Below are 16,649 nucleotides of genomic sequence, written 5' to 3'. Positions count from 1 at the left end.
AAAGGATTGTTTAATCAATCTCAACAGGCACTCTGTTTGGAGAAATTAATAAATCTGGAGAAGAAATTCATCAGCATAATAAGACTCTAGGTGATGTCTGGGGCAATTCTGGCACTGAAAATATTTCTGTACACAAAGCAATGCTAATGTAGTTGGGCAACACCTCAGTGCTATGGTATATAAATTGACAGGCAGAACTAAGAGTTCACCACTGCTAATGAATGGAGAATTTCAGGATATTTTAGCAGGCAGGAATTCAACACTGAAGGTTACTCATATGGCAAGATCTCACAAAAAAAAATAGCTGAACCAAGGGCCCGTTCACTCCAGAGAATGGCTTCTGAATAGCATTCCCAGGATGAGTCATAGATCAAATCTGGAAAACTTTACATGGCTACTTGGTGACAGATCTATTTGCTTTGAAGAACAAGGCATTTTTTTTTAAACTCTGATAGTTAAAAATGTTCAGATGTACTCTGAATTTCCTAAACAAACCCTATCTCTGAATTATGTCTTTCATACAGAATGCTGTTTGCAGTTAAAGGTTTCTTTATGATCTGGTTCAGGTCCCTTTCTCACCTTGCTCAAGATCTGAAGACAAACATAAAGGGGAAAAAAGCTGAAAAGAGAAGAGAAAAAGAGAAGTGTTCTCGCCCTGCCTCCTGAGGAAAACAGCATGAGGAGAGAAAGGTGATAAGGAGAGAGAGCAATTAGGTTATGCATTTCTGAGGAAAAAGCCTTGCAACTAAACTTATGATGAGAACCCAGAGATCAGTAATTCTCTTACAACTTATCCTGTCATCAGTGTCATTACAGGCCCTGAAGAGGCCAGAAAGTGGAGAGCATCAGGTAAGGGAAAAGAAGAAAAATGGGTTACCAGTTAAGACAAAATTTACATTGGTACATAAATAAAATGTTTATTGTAAGTATCAGCAATTTCAGTGTTGTTGATTTTTCTCATTGTCACACTTTTAAATGTCTAGGTGACATAACTCACTTCCCAAAGGGTTTGGATTCCCAGTGTCTTTCATATTTAGGAGGATGATATTAGACTGGCCTGCCCTGCTCCACTCCAATCAGTTATAGCTTTCTAGCAGCTAGAACAGTTTTCTTCACAACCAAAAATAAAAATGCAACAACAAAAATGTTCATTTGCAGCTGGATGAGATAGCCAGGTTGACTCTTGCCACAGGACTAAGGCATGTGCAGCCAGCAGTGCTTGAGGCTGAAGGTAGGAGAAGAGGTTGGACAACTTGGAGTTGGACTGGCTTAAAATAAAACAAAACAAAAAAAAAAACAAAACAAAACAAAAAGCTATTGAGAAAAGCAATTTACAGCAATTAGTGGTGATTAAATTCCATCTGACTTCAAAGGAAAGTAAATGGTATTTTAGGATGCATTAGCCAAAGCATTGCCAGCAGGTTGAAGGAGGTGATTCTGACTGGAGTGTCGTGACCAGTTCTGGGCTCCTCAGTACTAGGGAGACAGGATGCTGCTGGAACAAATCCAGAGGAGGGCTACGAACATAAGCAAGGGCCTGGAGTATCTCTCTTATGAGGAGGGGCTGAGGGAGCTCAGCCTGTTTGGCCTTGTGAAGAGATGAATAAGGTGGGACAACATCCATGTGAGTAAGTATCTGAAGGGGCATGTCAGGAGGATGGAGCCAGGCTTTGCTCAGTGCTGCCCAGCAGCAGCACAAGAGGCAATGAGCAGAAACAGATACACAGAAAATTCCATCTGAATATGAGGAAAAATTTCTTTACTGTGTGAATGAGTGAGCACTGGAACAGGCTGTCCAGAGAGGGTGTAGGGTTCTGGAAATGTTCAAGAACTGTTTGGACACAATTCCATAAAATGTGCTCTAGGATGACCCTGTTTTAGGCAGGGAGGTTGGACCAGGTGACCCACTATGGTCCCTTCTAACCTTACTCAGTTTGTGATGCTGTGATTGTTGTCTTCTGTGGCATCACTGTGTATTCTCTAAAAAAAGAGGCAGAGTGGGTTTCTCTTAATTACAAAGTGTTTTTTTCAAATGTCTAGATTATTACATCCCTCTGAATCATCTCCATTTGAAAAAATTCTTGTCTTTTGCTGATAAATAATCCTGACACAATTTCAGACTCAAACTGTGGTTTGAGTAACATATGCATATCAAAATTGACTTTCTAAGGAGAAAGGTAAAGTTATTTTTTTACCCAGTCTTGGCTCTGGTTTCTTGTATCCCATATTTCTATCCAACTGGAAATTAGATTAGATCTTGCTATATTTTATCATACCTTACACACTGAGAATGATCAATTTTATTCAGATCATCTCCATCATGTACCTACAATATGGATTATTATTGCATATACACTAATTAATGCATATTGTTGGATGCAATTTTGAAAAATAATGCAAATGCCAACTTATTTTTTGAATGTTTATTTTGCCTCTGTATAATAGTAATACTCAAAAATATTTATGGGACCATAGGGTAGCCTACCTGAGATTTCACTGGGGAGATCAGCACAACACTTTTCTTTTCTGAAGAATTTTGGTAAGGCAGAAACTGATACTGAGTTATGGAAATGTTTAATTGATTCAAGGAGAAACTAGAATTTTCATCATGCCCACTTTTTATTTATTTTTGATGTCTCTCTTAGACTTCATTTCAAAAATAACTAGTGGGGATCCAATTCATATCTTAATGATTTTTTTCAATATTTTAATTTTTGTGAATGTCTACTCTTGTTTTCACTGGAAAGTTGTTTTGTTTTTTTCCTTGAGAGGACATCAAAAAGCATTTCTACATGTTTCATCTGTTTCTAAGAGGTGTAGCCTGAGACAAATGCAAATGATAAATATGAATCCTATAGTTTTTAAGTATAACCAAATGTTATCCAGCAGCTTACAAAGAGTACTTACTATCTGGATATATAGAATAATCTTTGTAGAAATGAAAAGTTGACTAGTCATGTTCATCTTTTTTAGTCCTTATTGAAGGGTAAAAGAAATAAGGAACAGGGAAGGGAGAAAGGGAAGGAAAAAGTCATGGATGGGGGGACAAACATGAGAGAGAAAAGATAGTGAATTTCTATTGCACTCCATCTATTTTTAGTTTCATGACACAGCACTGAAATGCAACACAAAGCCAAACATCTGCTCTTATTTACTGTAGAAATAATAATCACTCTAAGGGTCAAGACAGCATAAAATCATTGTCCCCATAAGTAGACAGTTACTTGGAAGGAAGCACTTTCTGTGAATTTGTTCTGCTTTATGCCTTCAATTTCAAAAGAAAGACAGTTCACCCCATAGAACTTAATGGTACTAAATTTATTGTAATTTCTTTAATGTAGAATTCAAATGAACTGCTCTTCTTGTTGTAGTCTCTGTTAATGTATCATATAACCTACCTACCATTGCCTAACTTCCCTGACCTTTTACAAAAATAAGTAGAACTCAGTGAGGCAGAGACGCTTTAAGATCTCTGGACAAAGCCTATATCTCACTCTCTCAGGCTCTGCTATTGCAGATTTAGGTCTTATAACTGTATGGAGTGACCACAGACCTTGTTTTAGAGATTTACAACTATATCTGCCTACTTTATTTTTTTTTTTACATTAAAAGAAGCAATGGTTAACTAAGTAGTGTTCTTGCAAAGAGGGAATCATGACTAAGAGGAAATTATGAATTTCAGCTGTAGGTTTTTCTGGCAGTTAGGTACAAACCAGCATGATCAGAAAGAAGAAAAAAAAATATTTACATGGTATTTATATTCAATTCCCTTTTTAGCAAAATGTACCACATGTTTTTTTCATGCAAGGAAAAGTCTGTTACATCAAAAGACAACTTTTCTATGAAGTCAAATATTATAAGATCAAACTGAAGATGTGTCTGTTACCAAATATTTTTAATGCATTATCAAAATTAGTACATGGAAGTTGTGACTCAAAAGATTGTTTTCTAATAGTCACTGTCAGTCACTGGATATTTGAGAAACTCGTTAAGTGGCACTTCTCTCATCATTGACTGGCAAAAATTGTACCAAATAATTAGCACTCACTGCAAAACTTCATGGTGTTTTATTTGAAGCGTTAAACTAAAGGTTCTCTGTGTGTATACACCCATGTGTTTGTACTGCATCTTTACTTGTTAAACAAATAAATATCATTTGTTTAATACAATGTTCAAACCCAGACTTGAAAATCCTACTGAAGTACTGGCTTTGTGCACATCAGTGCCAACCTCACACATGACAAAAGTATGACATTGATACCTTTATTCTTGCTGCTGTTCTTCTGTTTATGTCAGAGAATTTGTCATTTGTACTCCAGTTGCAAGCAGTGGGAAAATTCCCCTATAACTCCTTCCTTCAGCTTTAAAAGACTGTTTCTGAGACTTTATAATGTAGAGTTTAGTGAAGCTTAATGCCATTTCTTTTAACAACAGGCTGAGAATGTGGAAGGGCAAGACAGACATAAGTGCTTAATTGTTGCTTCTCTAAATTTCCTCAGAGAGGTGGCAACAAATAGGCTAGGGTAAAATGACTAAAAAACATGAGCAACATGGCTCTTTATAGAGAGAAACAGCGCAGGATGAAATTAAATATATTGTAGAAAAGTGGAGCTGGAGTATAAAACCTGATCCTAAAGAATAAAATGCAAATATAATTGGTAAACAGAATAGTCTGATAATTCTAAGGTATGTGAGTCAGCTTTCCTGAATTAGTCCCGTGTCTACCTTTCAACAGAATTAGTTTCCTATCTACCTTTCACAAAGTCATCTTGAAAAAGATGCAATCCCATTTAGTGCCTCAGCTTCCTTATCAACAAAACTAGAATATAAAATACATATCTCACAGAAAGCTAAGACCTTTTATTTGTGATAAAAGAGTAATGGCACTAATTTACTGCTATTAGAGAATGAAAAAGTACTTTGGTTTTTACTATTTGGTATGCAGATGCTTAGTAACCATAAGTAAGAAAAATTCCATTGTACCTGGTACTGTACAAAAACCTAAAAAGAAAGAAATTCTGACACTGAAAGTTACAGATATGAAAAATTATGGGAGAAACAAGAGCACTTGACAGCTTCACAAGAAATATTTTAACATTTTAGACCTCATATGTGTACTGAACTAGGTTTTTTTTGTGTGTGAGAGTGGAGAAGTGTGGTGCAAATAGAAGCTGGGTAGAATTAATATTGTTCTTCTTAATTTCAGAATTGTTATTCAGCAAAAAAACCAAGTGAGAAACACAAACTTGAAGACCACAGAAATTAGAGACAATGAAAAATCTCAAGTTTTTTTCATCCAAGAACAGTTAGTGTGAGATCACTACCTTTCATAAAAATAATATATGATTTTTATTTTATTCCAAACAGGAAAAAAAAAGCAGATTCCTGAAATTTGAAAGTGGTCAATAGTGATAATAGCAGCCAAGAGAAAGGAAGAGATTTTCATAACTAAGGAAACATACATAATCTGAGAAACATCAAAGTATGTATTGGTAATGGACACTCCCAGCCTAAAAGCAGATAAGGCTTAGAACTTACTTTCACATATCTTTCCTTCCAATTCTTGGACTATACTGAGGTTTTCTTTATTATTCACAATGAATTAGCCAAGCAGACCTACCAGACACATAATGGACTTGTAAAATTACTTCCTTTCCATGCTCAGACCAGATAAGCAGATCTTAAGAGGAGAGAGCACTGAAATTTTCCTTTCCTTTCTGGCTTCTGAAAGAGTTGTAATTCATGTTTCTCAGACATGAGGAGGCATGGGATAAAGGACCTAGTAAAACCCTGAAGATAACGTTCTCCTTTTTCATCAAAGCTATTTCACAAGGATATTTGACTCACAAGAGTAACAGCATTTTCAACATATATCCCATGTGCTCTCCAAGATTTTACCTTCAGAAGGTTTGAATCCAGCAGTTAGCTTGTTTGTCTGATGCCCATTTAGGTTCCCCTTCATAATGGGTTCTTTTTTTTTTTTAGCACCACACAGCTTTGGCCACACTCCAAAGTTTTTTTTTCTTAAGAAAAGAAATGAATAGACTGCTATATAGCTAATTTATGCAGAAATTATTGTCAGTCTTATGGGCAGCTACCAAGCCTCACTGTGATTGGAACTAATAACTCTACCAAGATATGATAATTTCATTTAACATTAGCAAACCATCTGGTGTCCTTATATCTTCCTGTAACACAGTGTCACTGTTTTACTCAATCCACTCTCATTAAAACAAGACAAAAGTAGCTAAGGATAAACATACACACAGATGATAAATTTATCCTCTCAATTATCTCTGTGCAACCCCTACCCCCAGAACTCATACCCTCTTAGATTTTTGAAGTACAAGGCTACTACTAAAACCTAATCTGATATCCTGTATAATGAAAGCTATCTCTTTCATCGAGTAACCTCTAAATCAAAAGAACAACATGCTTGTGCTATGCTGTATCTATCTTCCTCATAATGGCTGCCTTTGATGGATGAATCCAACCCACTCCTAGATAATTTTACCAATGGTTAATGACTCTCACTCTTAAAATATGCACCTTATTTCTACTCTGAATTTCTCTAACTTCAGCTATGAAACATTGGATCTCATTATACCTTTTTCTGCTAGATTAGTGAGTCATCTACTGTCAAAAGCCTCATTCCCATTAAGGCATTTGCAAACCATGATCAAGTCACCTCTTAACCTTCTCTTCAGCAGATTAAACAGACAGATCTTTAGCCTCTAACTGTAATGATTATTTTCAGACCTACAGTCATTCGTTCACCTTTAATGAACCCTTTCTAATTTTAAGCATATTTTCAAAGTGTGATGACCAGAACAGGACACAAAAGTTCATTAGTATTTTCCTTAATGCCATACAAAATGGAACTTCCTACTTGATATTCAGTTATCTAGGTATCAGAGGAAATAATACATACCATTTAAAACTGTTTTATCAGTGTCCTGTGCTTAAATGTTTTTTGTATTTTTTAGCATTCTCTATGAGATATTCAGTTCTAGCAGAACCTTGTAATGCAATTCCACTTAAAGTGTTATTTTAAAATATTTTCTTGCATTTTTATCTTTTTTATGTAAGGAAATTACATTCTTGAAGTAATTAGCTTTTGCTGACTAGAAGTATATTTTGAAAATACGCAAATGCAGATATACTATGTTGACCAAAATTATAGTACTTTATTTTCTGATAACTCCACATCATTAGGGAAAAATACCTAATTTTACCAGGAAGTTCACAATTAAAGACTGTATATATACATATATGTTTTGGTTTATCTTTTACAGAATACATATGTAATTAACCTCATTCCTTACAGAGTCAGCTCTAGTGAATAGCACTTTCATCAAGACAACCCTAATGTTCTCCTGGAGATTGCTTCAGATTGTATATTTTCCTTCACTTTCCTATTTGAGCATGATTTTCACCTTTTGATAATCTGCCAGAACAAATGTAGCTACGTCTAATGCTTAAATTTAAATTTATTTCATTAGGCAAATAATATCCATTAATAATAAAAAATCTTAATAGTAGTAGCAAATAATATAAATTAATTTTCTACCAGATGAGATAGTAAACAACAGAAAATTATTTCAAATCAGTTGGTTCCAAGTTGGAATGGTTTTTAATTATTGTTTCCATTTCATGTCATAAAACACTTGCTAATAATGACCTGTTCACATAATAATCCAGCAAAAAGATGTTTTCAATAGAATAAACTTTAATTTAACCTAAAATTTAGCAGATGAATATATAAATTTTATGTTTTCTTATGATTTCTCTTTTTCACTCATAATGAAGGAGGAAAATTCATTAATGTAAAAAAAGTAATGCTAAATTATGTGATCTGACATCCTAAATCTGTTGTGTTTAAGTCTAGGTTTATTTCAACTGCAGATAAAAATCTTCAATGAAGGATGTGAAAATGCTATTTCATTAGACATAAGGCCTCTTTAGTTCTTAGATACAATACATTAGATAATCACAAAATATATCTGGACAAATGTAAACAGAAGAATAAAGAAAGCAGAAAGGAATAATTGTGCAGAAAAGGGAGTACTATATCAACAAAAGGGAAAAAAGTCCACAGAAAGAGGAATAGTGTCTTTGCACTTAGAAATTTAAAAAACCCACATGAGAAGTATTAAAAAAAAAAGTTAATCATATAATTAAAAATGAGAAGGAAAACTAAAAATATAAAGTTGCTTCCTAATATTTCTACAATGTCCACAGTTTGAATCTAAAATAGAATTAGATCAAAATTTTCTGCCATACTGTAATTTAGTTAAATCCTAGAGTGTTTTCTGGTGGTTCAATAAATACCTTGTGTTATTTCTTTATGTCTCAAGACAAAAATAATTTTGACATTTTTAAAACACTCAATCTTTAAATTTTCAATGTTGTTACTTTGAACTGCATATTTCCTGACACAAAGAGATCTCTAATTGATTAGTTACTTCTATCAATTTCATCAGCTCCTTTTCCAATGAGTATTCAGAGGAGAATACCCAGAACATTCCCAATGCAAGGTTTAAGTTAAGCAGTCTGAAACATTCTGAGATATCGGAGTTGAATGATTTTTATTTCCAAGCAGAAGCTGAGAGCCTTAGAAATTATTTATTTTTAAATTAAAACTATTTGTACACTTTGATTGGGTACAAGGTCTATGGTCATAGGATTAAATAGAGATTATTTAGCCTTGATATGTAAACAAATCTTGTGCTCTCTAAATTTCATGAGAGAAACTGAGCACACAGTCTTCAATTTCTGTACCAGTTTAAAAGCTACCTCAGTACTTTGCTGATTATAAATGCCAATGTGACATCCAACACAGAGCTTTAGGTGATAGCATAATAATTCTTAAAACTAGGCTATATTAGCCAAAAAGTCTTCATAAATTACCCAAAATCAGGCAAATATTGTTAAGTACCTCTCTGGAAGATCTGAGACACCTCTGTGCTATCCAGCATCAGGAGTTAGAGAATTAACCATCTTCTTTCATAAATATTTATCGCTAATTTAAGTCTGCTTAAATGCCTGATGAATCTAAACAAGAAATATTTTCATCTAATTCAGTATCTCACTTCACTATATTTCAAATTTAATTATCTTAGTAGCAGGTTAAGAGAAACAGAAAAACTGGGATAATAATGGTCCAAAATTTCATTCAAAAGTTTCTCAAAATTATGAAGTCTAAAAAGTTTTCCTCAGTACAGCCACTAATACCCTTAGTGTTTCTTGAGTAAAGACTACAATTAGGTATAATGCCATTGAATTAAAACTAACTTTTAATAGGACAAAGTTTAATCTTGTATGCAGCTATAGAAGATCTGAGGAAAGTACTCAGGTTTCTTCATGTACTTCACTGCTATAAATTCAATTCATTAATAGAAAATCATCAAAAAAACTGTGAGAGATTTGATTCCTTTGATTCCTTTGCTATCTTTTTAATTAAAAAAAAAGGTTTCCACTTGTTTTTGACAGCATCAGGAATCGTAGTAGCTGCCCTTCAGCAAGGTGCAAAAGCTTTCCCCCCCAAAATCAGGTTATAACATCCCAAACAGAATATAAAACTTACCTTGAAAAAAGTCATGGTTGCTCCGTCTTCAACTGCCCCATACTCTATCTTTGTCTGCTTGGCCAAGTCATCAGCAGAATCAATAGGGGACTCCATCCGTTCCACTGTCAGAAAGGCGGCTAGGTTAGCAGTGTACGAGGAAATGATGATAAGTGTGAAAAACCACCAAATGCCTCCCACTATCCTGGTGGAGAGGGCTTTAGGCATGAGCTCAGAACCTAATGAAAACCAGGGGAGAAAGGTGAAACGGATGCACAGAATACAATAAGTGTTCAGCACTTTTTGCCACAGTGGGGAAATGGAATCACTGTGCAAAAAAAATCTTTAAGCTACAGGTTTAGATGTACTGCTTGTAAAAACACACACAACTGAAATGCAAAATAACTGGTTAAATTTATAAAGACATATCTTTTTGGAGCTGTGGGAATCAAAATATAGTAATGGGAGATTCGCAGGTCAGTGCCATTTTAGAATTTCTAAACATATATATATAAAAATACCAAGAATAAAAAAGCAGTTACTTCAACTTGCTTTCCAGAACAAATAAGCAATTGATGAAGGTACCAGATATGAAATGAAGGATTTCATATCTGAAAAACAAAACTTTAAATTTATTATAAATATGCTTTTGAGTTTTTCCATTTACATTGCTGTAAATGATAGTTAATTAAATGTTGAGATAAAAAAATTCATATCTCCCATCTCTATGTTTAGCCCCACAATTTCATTTAAATATGGGTGGCTATGCTAAAAACTTCAATTTAATAGAATAGCAATAAAAATATTAGACTTCTATACATAAGCTTCATAAAGATAGATTATAATTCATTGCTGGAGTTGCCTGCTCATGGCACGAAAGAATGGAGGGGGAGACAGACACTGTATAGTAATTTGCATAATTTTTAATGCAAATTTGGAGCCTAATGAGACAAATTGAAGCACATAAACTCCTCTTGTGTTTAATTACAAAAAATAGGAATAAATTAAATTCACTGTAATATACAATTACAAATATTTATCATAAATGAGCATGTATGGATTTTTTCCATAATGTTATAATTGAATGAAATGAAATTTCTAATGATGTCAAATAAACAATTTCAAGTTTCATTTTAAGAACTTTATGTAAGATCTTTTAGAAGTATCTGGAAACTTGTTTTCAAGGAAACAGTTTCATCATATCCACTATACAATTGTACCGAAACAACCCCTTTTTGTTAATTGGTTACTATGTTTGCTCTTATATCTCCTGGGTAAAATGGAATGAAGGCAAGATGGACTATTTTATTCCTGTTAAATTTTAGTGCTTATATTGAATTAGTTAAGGAACTGGTCCAGCAAGGTAACACATCTTCATATAGGTGAAAGATTATGTCAAACTTCCAAACTCAATGTGAAAAAAAGAACAGAAGGGCTGGGGAGAGAGGGAGGAAGAAAACAAAAGAAAAGGAAAAAAGAAGTGGTATCATAACTGGACTACTGTATTCAAAAACAGCCCATCTTACCCTGCAGTTCATCTTACCCTTGCTGTTTCAAACAAAAAAGGCTGACACACTTGGACATGACAGCCAACTCCAGCGCCAGACTCTGCCTAGAATTCTGCAAGGGAAAAAGTAGAAAAGTACCTGTCTGATGGAGTTGCTCCTAGGCCCTGTTAGTCAGACACTTAGACACCATAACACTAAGAGATTTCCCAACAAGCCCACTATCATTAACTCTTTTTAATTGCTCTCATTTCATTTTAAAAACCAACACCAGTAAAGTCAGACAGGAAAGAAGAGAAGAGTGCAGACATTGGCCACAGTTCCCCCAGTTCCCACGAGCTCGTACCTTACCAGGGACAGAAACTGAGTGCCACCTGGGCCCATGAAACAGAGCCTGGTCAGGGGCTGACTGTCATGTACCCAAGGTAACGTCATGTCCAGCACTATATCCCACAGTTTCCTGGGAGCAAGAGGTGCCAGCAAGACATGCATGAGTTTCCTCTATCATGTATCCTCCAGCACTAAGTAAATCTTTTGTAAAGAAGCAGCACTTAATATCCTGATATGAGTATGGCCCAAGTGCTTCTATATTGTTACTGCTATTAGGTGAGAACTTCCATGCTTTTCTGAAAGCCTACTTTTAGATGACTTTAGGTTTTTGAGATTTCTTTTTAAAGCAATCAAAAAAATCAAGACTGATGCTGCATCCTTACAATGGTGCCTTTAAGGTTTATTAAAGGTTGAACTGAGTAAAGGTAAAACAATATAAGGCAAGGACAGAGGGTCAGCCTTAATTCTGAAAAACTAGTTTTCCTTCAAGGAAAACTATTATCCTCCAAAGATATATTTTAAAACGAAGGTTAGGGGTTTTTTCCTTATTTTGATTCTCAAAAACAATGTTTAGATGTTACGGGCTAAAAAAACCTTTTCCTTGCAAAAAGATGATACAAAAATCTAAATTGCTTTTTCCATCATAGAAGCATAAAGCCACATAAGAAATAAAACTCAGCATTGATAGAAATTCTGACAATCCTGAGAACTGTGAATGTAATTTGAAATACCTTCTTTCATTCAGCATCCCTTTTTCTGTTAGCTTCCTTAAAAGCAATCATTATCTTGCAAACATGTATTTGGCAATTGTGTTTCAACTCTATAATTTCTTGACATGTATACTGACAACCTAGTTGATAGTAAACACTTAGCCAACTAAAGACATATTTTTATCTCTGATTTGAAATCCTGATTTCTTTTTACCCATTAACTCATGTTTTTCTGAGCACAGTACTCTTCTTGCTGAGGCATTAGGGAATTTTTAAGCCTACAAACTTGATATATGACAGAATATTTACTGCAGTTACAGGAAAGCTTCATGAAATCATTTGATGAGTTAAAATCAGGTTTTATTTATAGCCGGTGTACTTATAATGGTAAGCTTTAAAAATGATTGCTCAAGTATATTCATTAAAACAACTCTACCAATATGCATTGGTCCTGCCAACATTTTCTATGATTTTTTGGGGGGAATATGCAATGGTTATTTTTCCAGAAAGGAAAGCCATTCCTTTTAATGGCTCTTTAACAAGACTAATAATCTTTTGTATTACGCTATACTGCCCAGTGAAATGTCAGTGCAAAAAATGAAACTGTGCTATTCACATGTGTCTGATATTATATGACTGTGTTCAAATCCTTATGGAAAAGGGCAATAAAATGGTGATATATTTTTATGGATCTATATATTTAGTATGCTTTCAAAATAAGAGGAATATGACAAGGAAATTACAGATTTTTAAGAATGTGCTTAAGCATTTTACTTAGACAGTTATAGATAAAACTGAGCCTTGGTTTTACTCTGAGCAATATGACTACACAGCTGCCAATTTTATTGTCAGCAATAGCATCAATTTCTCAGTGCATGGATTGTTGAACATAGACATTGTTGAATGGTCATTCTGATTTTAAAAATATAAATTATGACTGGACAGGATTAAATCTCCTATATTATTTTATTTTATAGGTTCTAGCTACTAGATAAAATCTTTCTGTATTTGAAAGGCTTCTAGACCAAAATTAACCGAATTATAGATTTTTACATTATAGTCTTATCTGACAAAGGTATACTCATTCTTGGGTTGTTTAAATGGAGGTTTTTTAGGTAATGGACAGATTAGCTTGTTTAATTACGCAGTAAGGGTTTCCTGTTTAGGCAATAAACTGTATGGCTATGCTGTACTTTTTTAAGTCTTAAATTTTTTATCTGCCCTCAGGCTAATTCGTAAGGTGTTGGGAATGCCTGGATAATCATAAAAAAGCTGGTTTATGGCTACATGCACAGAGGCACCCATGCAAGTGACTTGCGCCAGAGAACTGTGACCCCCAGCAAAAAGTGGGACATGGTGCCCAAGAGAAAGAGCAGACTGAGTCGTATACCTTGCTGCATGAGAGCTCCAACTCCAAACCAGAAACTATTTAGCAAGGTAAAATTGTTTTCCACCACGTCTGAATCAGGGTTGCAAGGATGTGGATTATACCACTCATAGGGACTAAACCTGTGGTAATTGACAGAAGAAAAAGAACAGATTTAAAATGCAGCCATCACAAAGTCTATCCATCAAAACTGCTGCAAAAGAAAAAGAAAAACAAGAGAGGTTATAAAGAAAATAGTGATTGAAAGTTTTTACAGTGTGATTGCATTACAGTTAACAGCAATATTAAGAAAAAACAATATTGAAGATTAACATTCTTTACTGCTGCTGATACTGATAAAGTTGCATACAGATTGGCTCTGAAAGTTTCCAAGTGCCACCTGTAAACATCAAAGCACTTATTCTTTTATTGACACCAATAGAATTCCAGACAATTGGTCCCATTTAGGATTAGGCTCTTATAACCATTGTGACAGTATTTTGCATCTTGAAAGAAAATTAACACCTGTTAAATCACAGAACTTCACTAGAAAAAAAAATACATCAGGCAAAAGGTTTTTTCTCATAAAAATTACAAATAATGAATATAACAGAAAATAAATAGTTAGCAGTGAAAGTGACATTGTTAATCACCAAACACTACAATTCACAGAAAAAAAATACTATAGCAAATTAAAGGAATTGCATCCTGTCCTGTGAGGTGCACAGTAGCATCCCTGGAAAGGTTTTCCAAAAGAAGCTGGGGACACTCACAAGCACCTTGCAGGGCCAGGCTCTGAGAAAAGAAAAAAAAAGAAAGAAAAAGATAAACATAAAGGAAAAGACAATTTAATTAATTATCTCAAAAATAGAACAGAGATAGTAGAAAGATGCCTGAGTCTGGCAATAGATTACAAGCAGATTATATACAATCAATGTAATTCATGGCTTTGCAATTGCTGTGCATTATGATGAGTTCATATCTAAATGCTATTTTATCAATTGTAGCTAAAACAAGCAAACATGTCTAGATAAATTATTCTTTGTTACAATTTCTTTTGTAAAATAAAGATTTTCAGTTCTCTCTTCCTCATGGTGCTTTTGGAGAACTAAATTTTAATTGCAATGTGCAGGATTATTCTAATAATTTTAGAGTTTTAATCACCATGCCTGGACTTGGAGGCACACTGTTGAGAGAGATTTTTATTTTATGCTTAAATCATATCTTCAAATCTTTGATAATGAATACATGTGTAATAGTTGCATGTGCATAATATATTTAAGTGAAAAAAATGAAAATCGCAACAACAGTAGAATGGAACTAGCACAAGACATCAGCACAATAATTTTTAAAATTACAGATTTTAATTATTAAATCAATATTAATGTATTTTCATAATTTCTCAAATCATTAAAGCCACTCTGTTAAAAACCCTTGGATAGGCAGCCTTTATGAAAGAACTTTTTTGGTGTATTTTATAATCAAAGCTATCTGAACTATTCATCTGTCACTTTGAAAAATAGAATTTTCTTCACAATAATATTTCAAACACATTATAATACAGAAAATCAAATGTTCCACTTTGAAGCTCTTAATGTAATGTTAAAGCACTTCTCGTCTTAAAAGTGTCTACTTGACAAAGAACTGTTTCATTTGAATCTCCAAAGTAATACTGATATGCTGTGCAAAAATGTTGATTTGGTTCTAATTAAACATTGTGACCTGAATTCTTCTATTACTTTATAGTAAAACTAGATCAGAAGTTTACTGTCTCATTAAAAATCTGAGTATCTTTTATGTCATGTTTTTGTGAATCCAACAAAACCTGGAAACCAAGCACTCGGTGAAACTGAAGCAGGCTTTTATACTCTTTTGCTGAGAGATATTTGAAGATTAAACTGGAAAACACCTGAGGACAATGTTTGCTGGACAAAACAAATATATTTTTTCTATTTAAATATATATTTCAAGTGTTATTTACAGTGATTGTGACATTACTGAAAAATCTAAAACATAACTTGGCAGTTTTACCTTTTTGTTCTGATGGCTTATGTTATTTAAAAATTTTTATTTTACTTTGAAGCACAGAAAAATTGTCCATAGTTATAAAAAAAGGAAAAAGGAGGAAACTACCTACAAGACATACAAGATGGCTTTAGAAGAAAGAAACAATGCAATCTAAGTCCTATAGTTTTGGAATTCTCTACTTATAAAGTAAGGAAAATTAATACTGGCTTATTATGGATAAATATTGTTCCTCCTTATTTTAAGGATGTTCTATGATATTAGATTGTCTAGTGTAAAAATCTTAAGGTATGGATCCTTAATCAATTTTTTTAATGTAGTACATGTGTGTATAAGTTTCATGCTGTTTAGCCTATTGCAATAAATAGTCACAAATCACAGAGTTACAGGTTCACCTAGCAGGTTTTATAAGCCAGGATCATGCTCAGGGCAGTGTCCATTATTTCAAAACAAGGGACTGTTCAGTCATGTCTCAAAAACACACAAAGACAAGAATTCCACAACTTCTTGGGAAAATCATTCCCACATTTAGTTATCATGACAACAACTTTTTCTTTAAATCAGGCTAGAGCCTCCCTTGTTCCTAAGCATCAAGAATACCATCTTTTTTAATCAGCTTCTCTTATTAGAAAGTGACTGTTAGGAAAATTCCTTCTGCCTGATCCCAGAACTGCTCACACTATTTAAATGTGTTATTCTAAATGATATTATAAGAATAATCACTTTGCTTGATTAATGGACTACCTTCCTACTAATTTAAATGCAGAAAACTTGCTCAATCAAGAACAAGCATAAAGCAAAAAGAGAACTTCAATGAACAGATGCAATTTTGAAGACTGATTTTTCTGACCACTGATAACAGGTAGTCTTCCCATATACTATTTCTATTAGTGTTTATTCTAACATTTCAGATACAGTCTCTTAATCTCTAACACCTTCAAGTATCTGAAATACTTTAAAAAATGGATTATAAATGAACTGCACAAGACCTGAGTTTCAGTTTTCCTAATTGCTGCTACCCACTGAAAAGGTACAAGTACTCCTCAGAAATTATTGGCTAGTGCAAGTAGTGTTTAAAAGTCAGCTATCTCAGCAATCTACAGAGAAGAAAGATTTGTGTTAAATTTAATTCCACTTCAGGAATATGT

The 16,649-nt window shown here is 33.8% G+C and overlaps 1 protein-coding gene across 6 annotated transcripts in view; it reads right to left on the bottom strand.

The window, feature by feature from the left end:
• GRIK2 (glutamate ionotropic receptor kainate type subunit 2) overlaps positions 1 to 16,649 on the bottom strand; it is a 387,751-nt gene that overhangs the window by 78,951 nt on the left and 292,151 nt on the right. For 4 of the 6 annotated variants that reach the window (XM_066547537.1, XM_066547535.1, XM_066547533.1 and 1 more), the window contains 2 exons: positions 13,501 to 13,619; positions 9,587 to 9,804 (listed from right to left, as the gene is read on the bottom strand). In XM_066547537.1, the coding sequence (XP_066403634.1) occupies positions 9,587 to 9,804; positions 13,501 to 13,619 (337 nt within the window). Of the gene's footprint in view, positions 1 to 9,586; positions 9,805 to 13,500; positions 13,620 to 13,715; positions 14,272 to 16,649 lie in introns of those variants that run through there. The other 2 variants (XM_066547536.1, XM_066547538.1) reach the window with 2 other exon arrangements.

The sequence above is a fragment of the Molothrus aeneus genome, chromosome 3 (assembly GCF_037042795.1).
Source record: "Molothrus aeneus isolate 106 chromosome 3, BPBGC_Maene_1.0, whole genome shotgun sequence".
In the NCBI taxonomy this organism is placed as follows: Eukaryota; Metazoa; Chordata; class Aves; order Passeriformes; family Icteridae; genus Molothrus; species Molothrus aeneus.
Note: the sequence above shows the minus strand (reverse complement) of the source record. Positions and strands in the feature narration are given on the sequence as shown.